At 43.8% G+C, this 23,748-nt stretch overlaps 1 protein-coding gene across 1 annotated transcript in view; it reads left to right on the top strand.

Annotated features, from left to right (window-relative positions):
• ADTRP (androgen dependent TFPI regulating protein) overlaps positions 1-22,187 on the top strand; it is a 29,193-nt gene extending 7,006 nt beyond the window's left edge. The window contains exons 2-6 of the mRNA XM_061996045.1: positions 456-590; positions 2,041-2,142; positions 13,190-13,305; positions 15,904-16,055; positions 22,144-22,187. Coding sequence (XP_061852029.1) covers positions 456-590; positions 2,041-2,142; positions 13,190-13,305; positions 15,904-16,055; positions 22,144-22,187 — 549 coding nt within the window. The remainder of the gene's footprint in view (positions 1-455; positions 591-2,040; positions 2,143-13,189; positions 13,306-15,903; positions 16,056-22,143) is intronic.
• The last annotated feature ends 1,561 nt before the right edge of the window (positions 22,188-23,748 follow it).

The following is a 23,748-nucleotide window of genomic DNA, read 5'->3' as shown; positions in this document are numbered from 1 at the left end:
GCATTTTGAGCTACTACACACTGATTATCCCTCACCTTGAGACCCTGGAAAGAAGGCCCTGTCTTGGCCCAGTGGTGGGAGAAGCTATATACCAATTTCTTTACAGGAAACATTTCCTCGTGTATTTTGCTCTGCTCAGATACCTTGAACGTATCAATTAACACAGGCAGTGTGAAGGAGCTGGCTCTCAACACGTCCTTCCATCCCTCTCATCTGAATCACATCACACAGCTCTGTTTAGTCTATTAAACGAGAAACTGTTAAAGTTATCAACCAAATAACTTTATTTAATCTGTTTCAGTTAGTAAAAAAGATTTAGCCACCAGCTATTTTCCCTCACACGGGCTTGCAGCTGACGAACAAAACAGCTCCCTGAAGAGCAAGAACAAGAGTTCATTGAGGAACGTGCTAATTAAAGCTGGATGAGTTTCCCTCATTAGGTGTAATTACTTTAGGTTTTGCAGGCTGTCTTCTATGGGGTGTCCTTCCTGGCTGACGTGTTGAGACTAATTAAGAAGCTGCGATGTGCTAAGTGTGTAATTTCCAGCAGAGACCTCCTTTTCAGTGTCCTGGCTTTCCCAGTGTCCACAGTAAGTAACCCCTGCACATCACATTTGCATGAATGCTTAGGGGTGTGTAGCATTCCCTGCACATGTATCAAACAGATAAGAACCCCAGGCTTTCCTTTACCATTTGAAAATGGATTTGGACTGTTTAGAAGAAACAGTGCTGAGCTTGTCACGGTTGAAAGCAAAGTCTTTTGCACAAACTTTCAGGTTGCTGTCCCTGAGCAGACACAGATTGACCCCAAAGGGTGAATGAGGTGAATCTCCCCATTAATCTCATGGTCCAAATAGCTGTGGATTTATCGATTTAGGGCATTCCTCTAAAGGGCAGCACAGGCCAGGAGGACATGAGAGAGAAACATGAGGCAGAAACATTTCTCATCTCCTTCTCTGACTCCAGTGTGGCTTTAAGTAAGTGCTGGAAAGAAACAGATTCACAGGACAATAATTATAGTCAGAGCTACCATCAGATTCACCATGAATCACCTACCCTCTTACAGACAATGCTGTCTATTGAAATGCTGTTATCTGGTGCTGTGGGCTGGATGGGAACCAATGGGTTACTTATTCATGCAGGTACTGCTCTGTGTGAGTGAAAACTGCAGCCATCTCTGAATCTCAAAAGGCTGAGGAGTGCTGCTTAATGTGGTCCACAAGCAGCATGGCCAGCTGGCTCACTAAAACAGTCCTGCCAGGGATGGAGACAGAGAGATCTGCTCATTTATCTTGCCTGCACAGCAATATTCACAACGCTGCTGTCAATTCTCCCCCTGCAGGCATCCTCCCTGTGCCCATGAGACAGAAGCACAGGGTAGCTTTATTCTTCCAGCATCTCACACCCCCGATTTCCAACACCAAGCACAAAGTGTGCTTGAATACAAAACCAGGCCAAAAAGTGGCAATCAGCTTCCACATATCAGCTGATACCAGGGCTCATTTCTTCCAGTTAAGTTCTCTCACTGTAAATCCTCCTCTGTTGAGGGAGGGAGGGGAAAAGAGGGTACCCACAGCACAGCTTACACCTGCAGTTTAGGAATTAGGTTTATGAATTGTGAAGATAAGGGTAAGTTTTATGTGAACCATCTTACCAAGATCTGGTTTTACTTTGTAACTGAGCAGAACAAATGGTGTGGCTTGACAGCCAATCTCTCACAGAGAACTTCTGGACCATCAAAAGATCCCATCTGCAAAGGAAAGGAGGGGGAAAAAAAGTCTAAAGCTAATTCCACAGAAAACATCAGTGTTGGCAGTTCATAAAGGAGGCTTTTCTTGCAGTACCAGCACAGAATACTACACCTCAAAGTGAATTCCTTGATGTTGTAACATGAGAGATACACGAGTTTGTCTGACCACATCACCATTTTTCATCTAAGAGATGTTTTGCTGTCTCAGAATTGAAAGCACTAGCCAAAATCCTAGCAGTTACGTTTGTCTTTCGTTTTGAAATGGCTTTCATTTTGTATTTTGGTTCCAGTTTGTGTTTGTATCCTTTTGGACACTGTATACCTACAACCGAGAGTTGGTTTACCCCAAAAGCCTTGATGGAGTCATCCCACTCTGGTTAAATCACGCTATGGTGAGTAAGAAACACCTCTGCCTCTCCCAGAGAAGACTTTGCTACACGTGTCCCACCGTTGCATTGTGTCACTTTGCAGAAGAGTTTCACTCTTCTTTTTTCTCACCTCCTCCTCCTCCCCTCCTTATCTGAATCTGATGTTGAGCTGTACCACAGCAAACCCATGTGCTGGAAGTCATCTCAAGAAGCCTTTTAGCACACAAGGAATGTCAGTGAATTGGTGCTTGTCAAACCTCTGAAGCCAATGACATTAGGTGTAGTCATAAGGGGAAATAAAAACCCCAACTCTTGGTTACTGTAGCTCAAAAAAGAAACTGTTTCTGCAAACAGAAGTCTACAGAACACAAAATGGCTGGGAGCATAACAAAGCACTTCTGAATTGTTTAAAAAGGTGAAAGAACTAAAGAACATCTGACAGCTCTGCAGCTAATAAGCTAATGTGTGCACAGCTTTGAATAGCTGAATTGCAATGATTGTTTACAGATTTTCTATAAATACTTTCCAGATTCCTCCCTCGTTTGCTCTGGCTGTTTTTACGATGTGTTGAATAATCACATATTTCTCATCAGTCAAGTATAAGGAGACTGACAGTAACATGGAAACCGTGGGTGGATTGTAAGGTCAGGGAGGCCTCGTGGGGCTAATGGGAAGGGGGAGCGAAGGGAGAGGTTCAGGGCTAGACTGAATCTGAGAAGCCAAGTATGAAATAATCAGAGAAAGCTCATTTCTCTTCAGGCTTCATTTCTTAAGTGCAACACTTTGCAACCCGCTGCAGAGGTTCTTGACACATGTTGAAGGTGAGAGAGGCTTCAGGGTTTCTGGCTGAGGACACCTGCTAAAGGTTTTGAGCAGCCACTCAGATTTAGACAGCCTAAAATTCAGTGCCTGGAAACCAAACACACAGAGGCACATCAGCACCACTGATACCCCAGTGACAAACCGTACGTTTAAGCTCGTCACCTGCTCGCTGCCCACCAGCGCGTCTCCACCGGGGCTGTCGCAGCCTCTGCAGATGCAAACAGGCAGCACACCGTCTCAAAAGCATCATCCACCAGAAAAACAAACACTCCTCGTGTCCTCAGCATCGTGCTGCTTTCAGGGTCCGGCAGCTGGTATCAGTGACTGGTTGAGGCTCATAAGCTTCATGGTAGGGGAAGTGCTGGGGAAGGGGAGGGCACAGGGTGGAGCTGAGGAGATGGGCTTTGCTGTTTGCTTTAATCCCAGCACACAGCTGAGAATTTGCCCTTTCCATTTCCATATTTGTTTATGACATGGGAACGTTGAGAGGTGCTAGAAGGTACATTTTTGCTTCTTTATGCAAGAACTCTTTGCAGATGTCTCAGATGTATTCGTTACAACTTCTTTCTTACCTTACCTACATCTACATTTCACAACAGAGTCATTGTGACAACAACAAAAAGCTTTTCCATTTCAGAAATGTCAAAAACAGGTGTTTAAAAAGGAAAACAATTCTTCCTCAAAATTATTTTGACGAGAGAGAAACTCCACACAAAGCAAACCTCTATCACAACCTAGCATTTTCTTTCTAAAGCTCTTAATACACCACAGACATCTTGTGCTTGACAGGTCCTGGGTGGGAAATTTCCTTTCCAGTCACTATCAAGCATAAAACATCTGCCATCTGCGTAGACCGACTCCCACTATTGACAATCCCCATATTTTGGGACCCTTTCCAACAGGTGCCTCCACAGGCTTAGCTGAGGCATTTCTTCCCACCCAAAATATCTGCTGGGAACACTGTGAAGATCCAGGGTGCTACCGACACTTTAAGGGACAATCTCCAAGCTGTGATTGCCAAGCAGACGCTTTTTCTTCGGGTTCATTTCCTTGCACGTTGCTACGCTTCATGGCTCTGAGATTACAGACGTTTCGTGGCAGACTGAGGCAGCATCTAGCTGGCTTTGGTGGGAAAAGCCATCAGTGTATCAGTAGTAGATGTCAGTGCCATATCATTTGCAGTGGGAGTGTATTTTTTTTGCGTCTCAGTCTATTTTAACGTCGTAAATAGGGAAAGCATATGTTGTTATGTAACTGAGGAGTGAACCTAAAAATTCAACATGCAAAAAACACTTCAGGAATACCAAAGCTCCTCCACTTCAATGATGCTGCAAGAAAAGGTTCCTTGCAAAAAAAAAAAAAGGAACTAGCCATTTATTTTTCTCACATTTACTGCTCTTACAGTGGGAAAGTGTCGTTGCCCACCTAGTAGCTCAGAGTCATACAGAGAGCATTACATTTTAGGCATGTTTTTGCACTCTTGAGCAGAAACATTTTCTGTTTTGCAGAAAGGATGGTTAATGCAGAAAGGAATCTCGCTGATGTTTGAAAGAGGCCCAGTATTGCCCGGGATAATTACATCTTACCATCTTTACACAAAGCTTTGAGCTTCACGGATGGAAAACAACCCCCAAACAACTCTACTTACATCTCAAGCACAATTATTTTGTTTGAACAAGATTCCCAAAGTGGAAGATGGCTGAGACAAAGGATGTGCTGGCCAATTTGTCAGATGAAATTGTTTCTTTCTTTCCCAGTCATCTCTTTTTCAAGCAACACCTGGATACTCTCCAGAAGGCGACTGCCGGAGACAGCTTGGATGAAATCACACGCATGTATTATTCGGCTTAATGGCGGTGTAGGGGAGCACTGCATTTTGAAGGGGCTGACAGAATTGGATGCTAGACAAAGAGAGGCAATGGTGGGTCAGAAAAGATCACTCAGAAACATCTCAATCTATAACAAAAGAAAAACGACCCATCAACATGGACCAGATGTGTTCCCAAAAACGGTAACAGTGCAGTGGCCTTTTTGTGAAGGAGGTTTATGTTTTCATTCTGCAAGGCACAGTTCTTGTAAATCATCTTGTACATTTCCTTTCTTTTCAGGCTGCAGACAAGTTTTCCTAATTTATTCTGTAGCCATTTTACCCTCTCACCTTGAGAAAAATCAGCATTTTAGTGTCCTGGGCATGTTACTAGCACATAGTTATGAACTAAACATGTTCTGAAGTAAGCTAGAGAGACCATAAAAAAAGGAGGATGGTAAAATGGAGGCACAGAAGGAAAACAGCTTACCTGGCAGAATTTCACCAAAGGTGACAACAGATCCCATGTCCTGAGATGGAGTTTCGTCCCTAAAATGTCCTGAGCCTCTCAAACTCCTTTGCACTTTGCTTTAATGTAGCTAAGCAGTACCTGAATGTTAAAAGAAAATGCAATGGAGTGAAAGGACACCCTGGGTGCATGCAAGTGATTTTCCTTCGCTGCAGCAAGTCACCCATGCCCTGACAGTCAGAATGCCAGCAAGACTTGTCCTGTCCACTCTCATCTTGGAGCTTTTTGGTATCTATAAGCTGTTTGTGTTTTGCCCACCTAACTAAACCATTGCCTTCCCTAGTGTGGACACAAACACATCGACAGAAATGTCATTTGGGCCAGTATGACTTACCTCCATCTAGAAAAGAAAGTTGTATGAATACAAATCCCTCTTACTCCTATGTGAGGGCACCTATGTGCAGGATTCTGTCTTCCTACAGGTATTTTAGGAAGCTGCTGCAACACTAACAAACCAAAGGGGTGCAAAATCAGTGTGTGGAGTGGAACATGTTTGTCCAGGCTACTCCAACTGGACTCCTGCTCCAGATGTCTACAAAAAAACCACCTCAGGTTCATTTTTTACCCTCTTCAACGATTCTCCTTGCAATCATTTGGTATTTAATGCTTACTAATTCTTGTGTATTTGCACAAGAGAGAAACGTTTCCATTTGTTTGCACTTCACAGTATCTCAGCTTTAAGCTGTCTGGCAACTATGGACATTCATAGGCTTCCAGTTAGATTCAGCTTTTGGCAAGGACGGAGAAAGTGTGTGTGAGGGATATGGCACATAAATAATCCCCTCACACACTTCAGAGCAAAGATGCCTAGCTTTTCCCAGCACTGTGTATAGATTCTTTCTGAAGTGTCCGTTTTTGTTGACACAAGCCAGTTTCCTGAGGGAGAAAGTATGTGTTTCACAGACAGATGTTATAGCAGGGAATCCTCCCTGGCTGCTGCTACCCCGGCACTCGCAGGTGCAGCCTCCATAACCAACCCCACCAAGGAACAGCTGGAGACAAATATTCCACACAGCAAAGGACGTGTCACTTGTGTCTCATGTCAGTGTCCAGCTGCAGTGTAACATCAGTTTCTCAGACTATGTATTTAATGTCAGGGAGAAATGCAATTAACATGCTGGCACTGATACAAGGACAAAACATTTGCTAGTAAGCCACAGGACATTCAGCCAGGGGCTTATTTCCACAAATGCACGCCTGCACACAGGAAATGTTTTCTCTGAAGCTCTTTTCATCATCCAATTGGTCTGATGTTCCATCCATCTTCACAGCAACACTCCCAAACCACTCATGTGTCTTGGAAAAAAAACACAGGGGGAAAAACCATGCTGCTTTTATGAGCATGCATAGACCTGAGAAGGGCAGAAACAGAGAAGATGACAGTTCAGAGAGGGGTGCCACTGCAGTTAAAACTGAGCATCGGCTTCCCGACTGATTTGTCACCATGCCTGCTCAGTAACAGGACTCCTCATACCTCCTCCTGCTTGATTCATCAAATAAAACCTCTGGCTCCTTGAAAATGCACTGATGGCTGAGAATATAAAAGCTAACTAATAACTCTGTGAGGGATTTATTTCTTCAACTAAAGATCTGAATCAAGGCAAAGTACCAGTTCAAGGAATAAAACAAACAACAATGCTTAAGCCCTTCCCACCTTAAACAATAGAGAGAGGTTGAGAGGAAGAAAAAAGTGTCAGGATAGATAAAATTTTGAAGGAGGCATTTGAATGAAGGCAATACCACAGAAAAATGTATCAAAGGAGGGAATTTGTTCCAAAATGAAGCCAAGAAAGGAGCAAACGTACAGGGATTCAGAAAATTGGGAGGAATATAAAACTTAACTGGAGGTTATGGGGACAGGAAGCCATTTAGTTTTACTATGCTCAGATAACACAGGCTGTAATTGTTTATAAAAGCATCCAACCCAAGGAAATTTCCACAGATGAGAGGACGTTTTCCAACAAAGAGCAAATAACTGAGTAAACACCTCAAGGGCCAACTGATGAACGCTGACTCCACGAACCTCCTCACGCAACAACAAAGTGGGTTTTTACATACTGATGGAGAAGATGGAAGCACAAGTATCATCCAGGAGTGACTGTCAGCACACAGGCTCTGGGGGGAGTTTCTCCAGGAGGAGAAACACGGGTAGTTTTTCCAAAAGCACTCGGTGGTGTCCAACTGTACCCACTGGAGTTCAGTTTGGCCCGTGGTAACTGGGAAAAATCCTCTGCTAAAACCTCCTGTGTTAATGGAAAGCAGACAGGGAGGGTATGGAAATGCAGACAAATTAGAAACAAACAGCTATGGTCAACCGAGGCCTCATTTCCTTCCTTCACTCGGGAGTCAAACGGGGTCAAAGCCAGTCACACCGCGACGCAGGCATGAGGCGTAAGAGTGATCTCAGCAGCTCTGGGGAGATTATTCACGGGCTTAAAACTCAGCCTAGGCTGGAGCCTGCAGCTGAGCACAAACTCTACCCAACCCTGCCTTCTCAGCCCCTGGAAAGTTGCTTTTACTTATATTCTCAACAGCAAACCGAGGATATGACACTGAACAAATACACAGATTACTCAAAATAACATATATGGGAAGTAAAAATTCCAAACAGTCTTATGAAACAGTGGATGTGTTCTCCAGAGGGGACTATTTATCTCAATTTAAATTCATGAACCTGAAAAGTATCCTGGGAAACATACAACATGGGGTAGGAGACAAAAAAGTCAAGAAGCGGGAGAAAGTTCCCACTCCATTCCTCGCCGCAGGAGATGAGTCAACATGCCAATAATTCAGATACAGTTCAGCATACATTTAAAACGCCCCTTCTTCCCCCTGTATTCAGATGCCAGAGTTTATGAGCAACAGAAAGAACTTGGCAGGTTTAGAAGTAATTCAGATTCACCTGAGTTTGTTAGGAAAAAAAGCTGAGACATCGAACAAAACTGAACCGAAATGAACCGAAATCGTAAGAAGTGCCCAAAAGAGCCACAGGGGATTTTTAAATCACAACTTTGGAAACAGAATTCAGATAAACACGTGTGGTCAGGTAACAAAACGTCTCTGATCATTCTGAAGGCCTCATGACTTTTGTCTTTCCACTGTACATAATAAACAAGGACAAAAAAAAGGCGCCGTTTAAAAGACTTCTGTCCTTAGAAAGACTGCAAGCTGAAAGCTTTCCTCAGCAAGCAGAGGTTACCAGACAAGTAAATATTTTAATAATTGAAGGAACATAAAAATAAGTACCAATAGGATGCCTGCCAAGAGAAGAAAACAATCTCCCTGATTCAGTCCAGTTCATTGATAGCGTGATTAGTAACACACAGCTATTGTTTCAGCTCGTTTTTCCTACCTCTGAGTGAAACAGGGTTTTTTCCCCCTCTGTGATAATGATTTTTGACAGCTTTTCTGTTTATACGTGAAACTGAGAAACTGTTAATTGAGATTCTCTTTAAAAGTCACCATTTCCAGCAATTTTTGCCAATGTTTTGATCTGTGCCAATCTGAGCTTAATTATTAAGTTTCCTTTAAAGCAAGAGGCAAAACTGTAGACTGGAATTTGGCCCCCTACAAACACCACGCTCTTGAGACAAATGTCAGTGCAAATGGGAGAAAGTACAGCTAAACAGGGTTGAAACTGCATTTAATGCCTGTGCACTAGAGACCTAGGGTAAAAATAACTCCACTGAGAAAACACATCTTTGGTTTTTATTGGGAAGGATACGAGGAGTCTTTAAAGCCTTTCAGCAGATATGATTAACCATGATATATGGTCTATCCCTAACAATGCTGCCAAAGTCAACGTCTATCAGCTGGGAGAGGGAAATCATTTGGAAAGCCCAATTGTCCGTGGCAGGCGAAGGGCAGGCGCCGTGCCCCGTGGCCAACCACGCACTCCTCTGGTGGCTGCTGTGGAAATACACATCTGGTCTCCTAAATGTGGTCAGTTACTCAGCAGAAATCCCACCACGATGTTGCTGCTCGTGGGCAAACTGAGCTCGGTGGGAAAATGTGAAATCAGCGGTAGCAGAAGCGCGAGGGGAGATTTTCCCCACGTGTTTATTGGGCTTGGGGGGGATGTGTGTGTACGTGAGAAGGAAGCAAGGAAGGGTGGAAATAGCAGCTTTACATCCACAAACACAAAATGCTAAGCCCAAGTTTTTTTTATCCTGGGGGTGCATGCAGTAGCTGAGAACTGCTGTAGAAGGTATTTGCATGGCAAGTTTTAATGGCCCTCCAAAATCACAGAATGGTAGGGGTTGGAAGGGACCTTTACAGATCATCTAGTCCAACATCCCTCCTGAAGCAGGTTCACCTAGATCAGGTCACATAGGAACATGTCCAGGTGGTTCTTGAAGACCTCCAAGAAAGGAGCCTCCACAACCCCTCTGGGCAGCCTGTGCCAGGGCTCCCTCACCTCACACTGAAATAGTTTTGTTCTTATCTTCAGGTGGAACTCTTTGTGTTCCAGCTTCATCCCATCACCCCTTGTCCTGTTGCTAGATACCATGGAAAAAAAGGGATGCCCCAACCTCCTGACACCCACCCTTTAGATATTTGTAAATGCACGTCTGGTTGATCTACACAGCAATTATCTCTAGCTAGGAATAAGCTAACAACCTAGAAATAAATAAAATCAGATTACTACATGGCAAAACACTTTTTAAAAGACACAATTACCTGTACAGAAGACAACACACACTTTAATAAGTCATTATTTTTTTATCATTCTTATCATACCAGTTTTATCACTGGACTTGGGAAGAAAGCGGCCTTCCTATGCCACAATCCCAAACCAGGATAGATCCAAGACCCTCGGAAAACTGCTCCCAAAACAAGAGGCAGACAGCCCCAGTCCTGAATGGCTCTGCTGCGCGTGGAGGTGGAGGCACTCTTCCAGGAAGTGGGAAGCTTGGCTTCAAGCTTCTGTGAATCAGGCAGAGCAGGAATTTGAACCTACCCCTTCCACCGAATTCCTCTGTTTCCAAAAGCAGCTGAATTTTCCAGCTTTGCCAGTGGCTTTTTGACATCTCTTGGTTTATGGGCCTCTGAGTATTTTCTCAAACTCCTCCAAAACTGGAGGAGCCCAACAAAAAATGACTAGGTAAGCAAACCAGCATTTTCCAAATCAACCCAGAATGAGAAGAAGAGCTCACAACTGTCTTTTACAACCACTACACCAGTGTGCCCCAGCTCGTTGCTCCCTGTGACCACATCATGCTGCCATGAGGCAAACGAGAGACTGCACAACGTGCAAAGCTCTGCTTTTCTCTCCCTTTGCACCTTTCCTGTGGCATTCATGTGCTGTAAGGCAGCACACAGATGTGTGAGCTGAGAAAGAGATGTTGGCTGAGGGAGAGGTGTTGGTGGTCATGAGAGCTTGCTCTGGCCAGAAGAGAGCCCCCATTTCTCCACACTTTCATCCTTTGCTTCTAGACACATACAGTAGCACTTGCTCTGGAGCCTGCACAGCACTTGGTAGCTGATTCAGAAGAAAACTGGCTCGATCAGAGATGCCCATCTGCACCTGTCAAAATGGGGAGCCCTAAATCAGAGATAGAACGCCAACCAAAACCTCTCTGATTCAAGTGGAGCAGCAGAGGTACTTCCCAGGTCTCTCTTACAAACAACATTCCTCTTAATACCATCCCACAACACCACATGCTTTTCCTATTAAAGCAGCATCATACTGCTGGCTTGTACTTATTTAACATCCACTTTGAGAAAGAAAAGCCCCAAACTAAGAGAATAAGTGTATAAAATAACCCCCACCCAAAAGCTATTCCCTTCAACAATGAATTATTTCACCAAGTCACTCCTACTAAATCCCTTTTAGAACAGCAATAATCGAGCTGGAACAACCAGTTGTTAAAGGTGTTTAGTTGAAACATTTAGCTTAATTAGTTGAAAGACTAGCAAGGACATTTCAAGTGTCCCAAAGGAATTTTGTAGCTCGCTAGATGTCAGATGAAAAGCAGGACTTATATCTGCTACACATAACGGGCAAATCCACTGTGAAAGGCTAACTAAAGGGTAAAAGTGAGGACAAAGGGCATGTTTTGCTGTCTTGCACTGGCATTTTGGGTTTATTCAAAGACCAACTATTGACAACCTATGGAATATAAACTTCAGTCATTCCAAAAGTAGCTTAGCAGATAGGTTTTTTACTAGAAGATAGTTCAAAGGATTATATATGACAACTGTGTTCCCTGTGTTCTACTGATCCAAGACCTCAGCAATCAACCAGGTGGGTTGCAGAGCTGAAGAATCCCTAGTGAAACAGAAAAGGGGAAAATCTCAATGCCAATGAGTGAGGGGAACTGGAATATTAAAGAAATCTTTTCTGTCTCTTTTCTCTGAAAAATAACTGAGATGGAAGGGTTATTTTGGTTGTAGGACAGCCAGGTATGAACAGCAGCAGCCCCTGGGGTTGCACTGGGGAGCCTGAGAGAGGCCATGCAGTTTCCAGTGAGCTGTCACTTGCCAGGGGCAGACAAATATGGATGTCTGCCTCAGATAGGTAAAGAATGTTCTCATGCAGGCTGTATGTAGCTCAATATGCATTTAAAGAATTTCATGTGTATTTGTGGCAACTTATGCTATAAATATACAGCAATAAAACCTTGACACCATACCACCATCTCAGATAGTCAGCCTAGCTTCTGACAAATGCATACATTAAAGCTACTAGGATCACTTCCTCGTGACAAGAGGAAACTTCATACAGTAAACTTCATAGAGTGTGTCTTTAGAGTAAATCAAAGACATTGCAGTTTAAAAGTCTATCCATCTTTCTTCACTGCCCTCCCCCCCTTCCTTCCCCCAGACACCAATGAAACTGTCTAATTAACAGGAGTTTAACCAACTAGTCAGCTACAGTTGTTGTAGTTTTCTCTCATTGCACCTCATGGACTGGTTTTGCTGTGTTGTTCCCCAGTGTCATTTAGGCCTGCTGTCCTTGCACAGGGAACACTACAAAACTTTTAGTGGAGAAATTTCCCCTCAATCAATTATTTTCTGAAGTTGCCACAACTCATCCAACAAGTTGAAGAGTTAGCATCCCAACAGCCCTGTGCTGTCCATTTAACATCCGAGCTCAGGACTTCTCCTGTCCTCTCCCCACAGTGAGCAGCATCCCTCTTGGAGGCAGCTCTCTACAAAACAGCCAGTGGCACCAAGCTGGCTGCCCTGTGCTGAAAATCCTCTGTGCTTAGCTATCATTAGAAAAGCCTTTGAAGCTGAAGCTGCATCTTTGCAGCTCGAAATCTTTGGCCAAAAAAAAAGAAGAAAAAACAAGTTAGCAAGCTAATTCTTTACTCTTGGTTAAGCTTCTTTGAAGTTCCTTTATCATCTTGAATCACAGCTAACTGAAGTCCTCTGTGTGTTTACCACCACGTTTTTCATTCTACAAAGAGCAGCACAACACACTGTTGATTGTACTGGAGTAAATAATAAATGGCAATATATACAACACAGTAACAACTTGAAGAGAACATGAAGGCAATTCAGCAATTGCTTAATGAGTTTGAGGAGGAGACTTTTGACATCCTCAAGCACCCATAACAATAGGCTTCGGTATCTTTTGTATTCTACTGGGAATTACCAAAAATACCACACTGCATGATAAAATGGAAAGCTCACCTATTATAAAGTAACACAGATCATTCTACAGGCAGACCTCATTACAGCACCTTTCTCAGCACACTAGCAAGAAACTTTCCATGCTCATTACTGCAGGGATACTTCTCCACTATAAAAACTGAAAGAAATATGCACATTTGTGTACAATCACATTCAGTATGGTTAAATCATCATTTCTTGGCTCACAGGCAGGTTGCTGAGCTTTGTGATCAGCAATGGCTGAGGGTGAGGCAGTGTTGACTGGTCTGTGACAGCCTCTCTTTTCTCCTCAGCACACGGCTGTGTTGCCATTTGCTGTCCTGGAAATCCTTGCCCTGCCTCACCGCTATCCGACCAAGAAGAAGGGATTGATCCTGTTAGGATCTGTCGCTTTCCTGTACATCAGTTGGTAAGAATTATGTACTTTAAAACATTTTCTTCCAGTGATCTACTTTGTGAAACAAGGCCAAACGCTGTGCTTAGGTTCAAGTTCTCCCCCAGGCATGTGGGAGACAGCCGCCTGCCCTGTGGGAAGTCATTTCATCTTCAGCTGAGACCCATGAAAACTATTTCCAGGGACAGGCAAAGCAGGTTTCTTCAAACACAACACAGGTCCTGACACTATACTTTTCTCTGGCCTCCTATAGAAGAACAACTAAATTGCCATAAACTCTAGGCTACTTGGAGTTATTTCTGCTGGGCTGGAGTTTTTATGTCTACCCATACCACGAAATTCACCTCTACTCACTGGCTTACTGCAAACCCACCGAATCTCAAAGGTCTGGGAGTCACAGGAACAGAGGAGGAGTAAAACAGTTTGGTATTTGGCAGGGACATATGGCTGGGTTTAGAAACTTGAGATAGAAAATGATACTTAGAGCCAGGTGCAAACTGATGGGTAGCAAGGAGGCATCTGCCCCACTGCCACCTCCCACTGCACCGGTGACACAGCCTACATTTCCAGCAATGTACCACAGTTGCTTTCCAACCCGTTGGAGGGTGATCCTGAGAGAACAAACAACCCCTACTCCAGCCCACAGGCATCCACCCACCTCCTGTGCCTGTGCCATGCACCCCTGGAGCTGCTCCTGTTCATTGCATCCTGACTGCAGTGCTGTGGTCTGGAGGCACTGCCCGTTCCACCTAAGTATGGGCAGCTGCCAACACTTCAAACCACTCTAAGGATGCCTTGAGACAGGTCAAGAATGGATCTGTATAGTTCCAGAGCACATTGTGGTACCACTTTCCAGAGCTCTGGAAACAGCTGGACTCCAGTGTAGAGGACACATGGCAACTGATCAGGAAGGAGGTGACTTCTCCTCATGTACAGATTTCTGGGAAGCCACTGGGACTATGAGGGAATCCATCCTTCCCCTTTCTACCCACCAGTTCTGTCTCTCAGTCAGACACTACCTTCAGCCCACTGAGTGAAAATGTGGAGTAGAAAATATACTGCACAGACAAAATGCTCTTGTGACTTGAAGCCCATCAGAGTGGCTGTGGAAGCAATGGACTTCACTGCTACCTTATGTAACCAAGTTACGAGGTGCTTATCCTAATCCAGTCCACAGCCTAATAGGATTAAGACCACAGCTTCCTAAATTCCCTTTCTATGTTCTGGTTCACCCAGTTGCTTAACACTAGCTTTATTTTGCTTGTCTTCTGATAGCATTGGGTTTTTTTACTGTCTTTGAGACCAGATGACTCTCTAGGCTACTACTGCAGTCTTGTGCCATGCCTTCCCCTAAAGCCCCTATCACTGCACAGGAGACTGAGCTCATGCCAGGACTTGAATCCTCAGCAAAGGATGAGGATCAGCACAAGCACCAACACATTTGAGCTCTCCCAGTATCTATATCTTCTCTGAATTGATGCTGCATGGTGCTGCTGGGGTCCTGAGGGGAAGGTGGTCCCTTAGAGTGCTTGTGCCCTGGATTCCAAGGCCCTATAAGTGGATAAAAGACATTAGGATTTCAACAGTGTTGCCTTCTCTCCTCCCAAGGCAGGAAGGAACCTCCTATCTGCTTTCTTTTTGCCTGCTTTCCTTGGTTCTCTGCAACCACAGGCAACAGCTTTCAACTACCAGGAAACTTTTTCAGCTTGTGCACTGAAATCTTCACACGAGAGACCTGCCCTATTTGTTATACTTTTCACATACTCAAGACAAACATATATCATTTTAAACTATATTTTCTTCTATATTTAACACATAAAGGCAATTTTTATATTCTTAAGTCCAGGTGTTGGCTAACAGTCACTCTTAGGAGCCATAAGCAATGGAAATAATACCAGTGAACCAAGAACCACTACCAGATGTTTTGCTGAGAGAAGAAAAAGGCTGAGAGGACCTAAGCAGAAGAAAAGAAACCCTATAAAGGAGGCATATTCATCCTCTTCCTTCTTTCCACTTTCCAAATTTCCATTTACAAATAGTTCTGGCATAGAGAAGCAAAGCAGCTACATCTGTTTCCTACCTTCCTGCTCCTCCTCTCTTCCTCCTCCTCTTAGACCCTCTTGCCTCTTAAGAAGTTCTTTCCACTCCCCAAAACAGTGGTCAACAGCAGCAGGATAGAGACAGAAATAGCACTTTGTCTCCACGGTCCCTCGAGATCCAGAGAGGGGCTGAAAAGCTGTTCTAATGAAATAGCAAACACATATATGAGAGCTTATTTGAATAAGCCTCACTTAGAATAGCCAAGTGCACATGCCTGCTTCTGAGGATTTTACTCTTTTACTGTTATTTGGCTGCTGTTAATAGCCAATGACCCGAGTGACAGCAGAACACTGCGTGCATTTCAACCTGCACTGAAACCCATCTAATTTAGCAGCAGCTCAAGTGTGCTTCACAGCCAACAGCCCAAATGCCAAGGAGAGATGGACAGCTGAGCTAATTTCCTCTGTATCGAGACTTGTTTTGATAACTCGGCCCTTCAGGAGATAGAGAAATGATGAAGTGGTTCTTCTAACTGAACAGTCCTAACCAAAGATTGTTTCTGTCCTTGCCTAGGGTCCTGTGGATTTATTCTGTCACAGGAGAGTGGGTATATCCTCTGTTTGCTCTGTTCAGCCCGGCTGGGCTGGCAGCCTTTTTCGCCGGTAGCCTTGCCGTCATCGTCTCTTTCTACAACTTCGGGGAGTTCCTCAACCGTATGATATGGGGTCAGTCCATGGTTTGGTTTTCATTTCTATCCATATGAAAAATATACCTATCTGAAATTAACTCCTGGGATTGCCTTGGCAGGTCCTTGTACACTGGGAGGTTTACATTGTGGGGGCTGGTAGAGATTGACAGGTCCTAACCACTTACTAGCAAACAGAGAACAAACAGGAGCAAGGAATCCCAACCCTACCAGATCAAAGCCTGGTCCAGGTCTCTTCAACGTGCCTCAAGAAGAACTTCTTACCAGCATAATCCCTGCATTTTTAATTCCCTCTCAAACAAGAGTCCAGAGAAGCCACATCCCTCTGGCTAAAGCTCTTACACCTGCATCACATGGTGTCTGTCAGACCAGGCAATGGCATTAGTGTATCCAAGTAAAAGCATCACAGCAGCTCTGTGCATAAAACAGCACTTCAGAGAGTTTTACAAACTGTTGAGAACATCTCTCTCCTGCTTTGGTAGTGGTATAATCAGCAGTGATTTAAAGAGAATGAAAGGCAGCTTCCCTGGACAAACAGGCAGCTAGGGGGGGAAAAAGGTGACTTAGGACACGTTCAACAGGTGGAAGGAAAAACAAACTGATGAAGTGGTTTTGGTGGGTCTGCATGGGACATTATTAATTGTTACTTTCCCTCCTGGTTTCTTGTCTTCTTACTCATTCAAGATTAAGTTCTCGAGGATGAACGTGTTTCTGTCAGGAAAATGTGTGTATTTTATTTAGCACAAATGTGTGAACATTTGCAATTTCTTAAACCAGCTTTCTGATGAAAGAGAAAACGCTGCAAAAACACCTCTGAAAATAAATAAGACAACCTCCCTCTGCTCTCAGGGAACATTTGATGCCTGATCCATTTTGTGAAGTCTCACATGCCTGTCAAGCCAAAGTAGAGTGTCTGCAGCTAGTCTCTCACCATCCATACTCAGCTACCTAAAAGCAGCAGACTGACTTTCAAATGTGCTGAATAACTAACTTCACCGCTTGATACCTTTGCAGATAAGATGCTTGCTCCACATGTCCAGGTTTGGAAATTTTGGCTGAATTCTGTTCTTGCATAAATAAGAGATGAGGATTGCTGGTAAATGAAAACAGATCTGCAGCCTTTCCGCACCAGCTTTGGTTTAAGAGGCATCACATCAATAGTAACTACCACTAATCAAAGACCTCCAAGACAGTACAGGTCTTTATATGAGATCTGATACATCTAGGTATCAGCTCTTTTTCAATCACTGAGCATACATCAGTAATTTCAAGCCTAGAGTATGCCTGATGCATAACTTGGAGAGAATCAAAATAATTTGATTTCCAAGGTGTTAACTGATCAGACAAAAGGTCGTGCCAAGAGGAGACCAAATTAACTGCAAAAATGAGGCACATTTTGAACAGCTGACTAAACATACTCGCTCTAGAGATGTTAATTTAAGAGACTTCTAAAGACACCTGGGCAAGCAGAAAAGGCTGTGCACAGAAAGGCTGAAAGGCATCCCCAGTTGTGATAGCATGAACGTAACCTCAGACAATATACATAAACACAGTCAACACAATAATCTCTGTTGATACCTGGTGTGCTCTTACAATCCCTGGAGCCCTCTTGTGTGTGGTGGGTCTACCTTGGTGTTTTCCAAAGCAGACACAAAATCATGGCCTCACCAATTAACGTGGTGCTTTCACTCATGGGAGTTACAGCTCCCTGTGCTGCGAACTCGTGCTGCTTCGCGCGCACCCTCAGCTCTGCACCCCCAGGACTGGCGGCATTCCCTGGATTTGCTTTACGCTGATCAAAGCAGCTGCAAGCTGCACCCTGATAGCTGGCAACTCTGCAGTATCTGAGCCTGCAGTTTGACAATTTGGGGGCTTTGGCAGCAATTACTTCTCAATAAGCTCCTGCTCGCTGCCCCACACACATTCCTTCCCACTCCACCCCACGTGCCTGCTTCTTGCAGGCAGAGGCAGCTTTCAACTCGGATCATTTTCCTGACCCTTTTCCCAGCTGCGTCCCCCCAAGAGAAGAGTAGGACTTCCTTAAGCTGGTATTGATAACAAGGTCCCAATAAGCTTTGAAACACAGACAGAGGGAAGCCATGCCAAACTACAGCGTGCCAGAGTCTTAATTTGTTCCTGACTGAGACAAATCTTTAGCTCAGCATTGCCAGAGTAAAAAAGAGCTGCAAACCAAATGAAGATGTGATTCCAACATACCTTTCTTCTCCCAGCAAAAATGGCTCCACCTACTTTTTTTTTCATCCTACTCTTTCCTGTCTCACTTTCCCATCACAAAAAGTGAGATAGTCCTGCAGAAAAAAGACCCCAAACAAAACAACACCCACACAAAGCAAAACAATCTGTGGTGCCAGAGCACAGAACCCCTCCTCTCTCTGTACCTTCCACTGCATTCACCTCCTCCCTCCCTCAGAAGAAAGGGTACATGGAAGGGCACTTTTGCCCACTCTTTTGCTTCCTGTTCAGACCTCCAAAAGCAGAGAGTAATACAACTGCCCCCTGTTCCTATAGGCACATCTGGAAACACCTTCTCTAATAACACCAACAGCCACAAGCAACTAGACTTGGTGTTGGCAGCATCTGCTAAGGCAGAAAGCCCTGCCTGGGCTGCCACGACCAGGCCTTGCTCCAAAGGGAAAGGCTCCAGGGCAGCAGCTTCTTTTTCTTTCTTTCTGTCTTTCTTGAAGGAAGAAAGCTTGCTGAGTTTGTGCCCAGATAAGTTATGTTCATTCAAAGGTGCAAGAAATGATCAACAGATAGTTCCACATGAGTGATAAGCCTAGTTCCCTTCTGGACCTGCATCCTGCAGCAAACTGTAGGCTGCAAATGAGGTTTGTCCCTCAGCATACCATGTTTCACGTGGGCTCTGTTCCACCTTCCTTTACAGCTTCAGGCTGCTATCACTTTTCCTAAAATCAGCTACATAAATATTTACTCTTTTTCACCCTTAAAGGTATATTTAGTTCCAACTCACTCCAAAGTCGGCTTTCAGCTCTAAGCAAGTAATTTTTAAAGCTATGTCCTGTGCTTGACCAAAAAGATTGCAGTATCATTTCTGAGAGCTGGAAAATCCAGGCTGTCAAATAATATGACCTTGTTTTTCCCTTTCAGAACAACTGAAAGATGCCAGACCCTAAGTTTGTTTTATTATTTATAGACAAACTGTTTCATACAGTATTGGAGGTTTTAAAAATGTATTCTCTCTCGTGTGCCTCTCCCTCCCCTTGCACAGTCTTATTGGTGGTAACTAAGGCAACCCAGCTGCACAGCCTCAGAGGCACAGAAAATAGTACCAGTAATGACTTTTTTTGTTGTTGTTGTTCTAAATCCCCCAATTTCTAGAGTGCTAGACAATGTTGAGCAATACAGAAACTCCAAAGAGGATCATTTGAAACAATGGTCTGATTCTTTTACTGCCACAAATTCACCTCAGCCAAGAATTTGGCTGCAGGGTTCAAGTACCAAAGATAAATCGTGTGATAGCTTCTCCCAGTCCCAATGGGTGGAAAACATCACACAGGCAACTCATCTCATGTTACTTTGACAAGTCAAACTAGAACTCTCAAAAATAAAGCAAAGTGGTTTACCCCCAGGCTTTGCTCTTGCTGGGACGAGATCCTCAGGAGGGATTCAGATCATATTTCTCCACATCAGAGAGCACAGCATTTCAGGTGAGGTGTCTTCTCTGGCACCAGCACTTGAAGACAGAGTAAATTCATCTTTCTTCCATCTAACAAATCTAAAACCTGCCCCATCATCACTCATCAGCTGCTTCAATATCTTTAAATGCAGGTGGGTAGGAGATATAGCCAGCAACAGCTGCCCGCTTCACCTGTGATTTAAGTACCTGCTGATGGACACTTGTAAGACTTCACAGCCATAAAGCCTCTGCAAACTCCAGAGAAATGCTCATCCCCAGGTGGTGAGGCTGTCCTTTGGGAAAAGCTACAGCAGAAAGGGAGGCTGGCTGTCAAAGCAGGCTGCAGCTCCAGGCTTATGCCTGTGATCCAGAAGGGAAAGGTTTGACCAACAGCTGGCTGAGGAACACCACAGGTGGAAAGCCAGAAGTCAAGATACTTTAAAGCAAGATAAGGCAGTACAAGAATAAAAGCCATTGCTCTCAGGAAAAAGAGGAAACTTATAGGGGAGAACATCCTTGTGCCCAGTGTATGGATGGATATGCTCCTCCAGATCTTCTATGAGATTCTGAGTGTCTCACAAAAACATTGCTGAGATGTAGTCACCTAAAGCTGAGCTCAAGTCAGATGCAATCTTCTCCTTCACGTGCTCTCCTTCTTTTTGGAATGCTTTTGCATTAAATGCATTTTCCAGAAACACGTTTTAGGAAGTTTTCCCTGGGTTTTATTTTTGTGTCCACGTGCTTGTGAAATTGAGCTTCCTTAAATACCCTGTAGTCAGCTGTTGGGAAACCCAGCCCCTGTAACATCGCCTGAATCCCTGCAATACAAACCAATGCTAGAATGCAATTGAACTCTCAATGCTCTCATTCCCCCGAGCAGCAACGGAGAGGGCAGAAACCAGAGTGGCAAATGAAGGGCTGCAAAGGGAATCTGTGTGGGGTACAAACTCATTCCACCATTGTACTAGTACACGGTCATGAACAGTAGTTCTTGTATGACTGTTAAAACACTCATGTTCTGGAGGTAATTGTGAATCCAGACACAGGTTCCACCCTTTGTTATTCCAGTCCTCCTACTTCTTTAATGTCTGAGAGGGATTTTTTAACCCAGCCCTCTGTCTAGGAGATACCTTCCTTTGTTATTTCAGGCCTTTAAGAACAATGAGTCCAGAGCATATCTACTTCTTGTAGTGAGCAAACAATGTTCACATCTACCATTTCACTATATTGCCAGTGACAAATGGAACTGGAGAGAATTTACAGCCCAGAGTTTGCGAATACAATATGAATATTTACCTTTGTCTCATCCATTCATCCTATTTGTGTCACCAACTTGCGATGGCATATTTATATCCAGCGTATTTGTGACTCTCCCAGGCTGCACTTTACCCCTTGGGTAGAGGAGTCTAACTATTTAAAGGAAACCTGCACCATCTGTCACACACTCTACTCTTGCTGACAAGTTTATCTGATGATCCGCTGGAGGCAGACGGGATCGGAAGCTCTGGCAACCCAGGGCTTACGATCCCATCGCTGGAGGCCAGACATTAACAGGTGCTTGCTAAAACACTCTCCCTGGCCTAACAGGCTCATCTCTCTTTTTGAGGGGTGGAGATTTTCTCCCTCATGTTTAAAATGTATGATTTGGTCAGCAAAAATACCCCCAGGATCATTTGGGAAAGAAGTGACTCCAGGATTTTGTTTCACAGCAATTGCCAAATGCAGACTGGAGACAAAGTATAGCAAATAGTTTTTCAGGGCCTCTGAGGTCTTTAGACAAGGAAAGAATCTCTAAAAGAGTAGAGTGAAAGTGAGTAAAAGTTAATCAAAGCAAAGAAGGGAGGCTGAGACTGGGTTGGATAAGGGGACTCACATTTGGTTATGGCCACGCTTGGTGCCCTGTAGTAGCACACCTGGCCTCCAGCTGGTGCTTCAGAAAGTGGGTCTTTGGAAGGTATTCTGCCATCCTCTTCAGACACATAACGATGCTCCAGCTACCTCAGCTGCAGGATTAATCACCTGCTGCTTTTTCAGATGAGCTTTCTCTCTAAAGCTTTGGACTAAGTGATCTTTAGAGGTCCCTTCCAAACTCTACCATATTCTTGCACCAAGCTAAGCTCGCCTGATGGCAGATACTTTTTCCTCACTAGCAAATCACTAGCTGTTATTTTCAAGGAAACTGGCCTGTGGCAGGTTTCAAGTCATTCCTCGGTAGTCAGATAATCCCCTACTTGCTGGGGACATCCCAGGCTCCCTCTACTCTTGCAACACTTTGGCATTAGCAGTGGGTCAGAGTCATGCACTCAGAGGTTACTCCCACTCCCAGGGAGGTTGGGAGGCTGGGGCCAGGTTCACATCCTTTTCCCAACAGCATACTTCATCTGTAGGAAGCACTCTGTTGTGCCTTCTGTTTTTCCCTAATAATCTGTTCTCCTCTGCCTCCAAACAGGAGATTCAATAGCAATACTGGACTACAGGCAGAAAGGCAAGTGAACGCTCCTCTTCAAGCCAAACAATCTCTCCATGAATGCTAAAGCCATGAAGTAGAGGAAAATAAATGCAGCTGTGATAAATCCTTTCTCCAACACATTGCAGCTTCTGGTGAAGCCATTATGTCATGAGACATATGGAAAACTGGTGGAAAATATGAAACGTTTGCCTCTTACATGATAACTCTGCAACTGCTATGAATAAGAAAAGTGTGTTCATCTGTTTACAGAGATTTCTCATCTCTCGCACAACGTATGTGAGGATGTGGCCATGGTTAAAACTCATCACTGGTAAACTAAGTCCCTCATGAGCTTGGCACCACACTGTAGAAGACCTGTGAATGCAAGCCAGCTCTTGTTTGAATTACCCTTCATCAAGTCTGGAAAAAATCAAGAGGAGGGGTAATTTTAGCTGTGGCTTCCAAGCTAGCTAGATAATAAATTGGGCTAACAAGGATTGTAATTAGGAATGTCTGCTCAGAAAGTTCACCATGAAGCCAAGTCCTTCTAATAAGAAACACGGTGGAATATTAACATGCATAGTATCTCCCCTCCATTTTAACAGGAAATCTGAATGCAACACTTTCTTCCTTTTTCTTGGTTTCAGTTAATCTTGCAGCAAAACTAACCTAATTATACTGACTGTATGATTGCTTTGACAGAAAGCATGTTAATTTAAAGCACTGTTTAACATAAAGCTGCCTGCCATATAATTACACTCCATTCACATGTTTACTAATCTTGCTCAATATAGTTGATTTCTGTTATTAGCCTCAACATCTTGTTAACATCTAAAACACTGGAGATCTGCTTTGCAAACTCCAATAAACAGGCAAAATCAACAGCAGTGTAAGCGTTCCTTAATAGTCAACGTGCATAAGAAAGATCTCTTATTAGCCTTGCATTTAAATGAGGATCTGAAGCTAGTTGCAGTACTTAAATGTCAAACTCCATCTCCATTGCCAAGATCCCTAGCTTGGAGGTATTGTGCATGTAGTTCACCAGGGTGTTATTTTCATCTTTCAAATGCTGCAGGAGCTTAGTTAAAAATGAAACACATGGTAAGCTGCCTGTGAGTAATAAAATAATGTGTATACATAAGATTGTTCTTTACACATATTAAGCACCTGATAAAATTCTAGTCTGGGAAGTTAACATACTAAGGCTAGAATGTAAACTAAGTTAACTCAATGAAAGATGTGTGCACATTCAATAATTCCCAGCTTATCTAGATAATTCACTCCAGCTAACTTTGCGAAGGGAATGTAAGCAATTACACACATCCCTCCCTCCTTCTCTGTTGAAGCTAAAGGAGAATATGGAAAGAATTCAGCTGAAAGATGCTGGTCAAAAGAAAATATTTGAGAGACAGAAGAAAAATTGTGAAGGGAGTTGGGGAAGAGGAGAAAGTTCAGGAGATTTCCCATACAGGTTTGTTGGGTATTTTGCTGTATTTTTAAAGTAATGTAAATTTTATTGGTAGTGCAATGCAAACAGTTTAAATGTCAGAAACACACAACAAAGCCTTGACACATCCAGAAAGCTCTTTCCACACCCAGCCAGAG

The sequence above is a fragment of the Colius striatus genome, chromosome 4, assembly GCF_028858725.1.
Source record: "Colius striatus isolate bColStr4 chromosome 4, bColStr4.1.hap1, whole genome shotgun sequence".
NCBI lineage: Eukaryota > Metazoa > Chordata > Aves > Coliiformes > Coliidae > Colius > Colius striatus.
The sequence above is the reverse complement of the archived record's forward strand: the minus strand, read 5'-3'. Positions and strand labels throughout refer to the sequence as shown.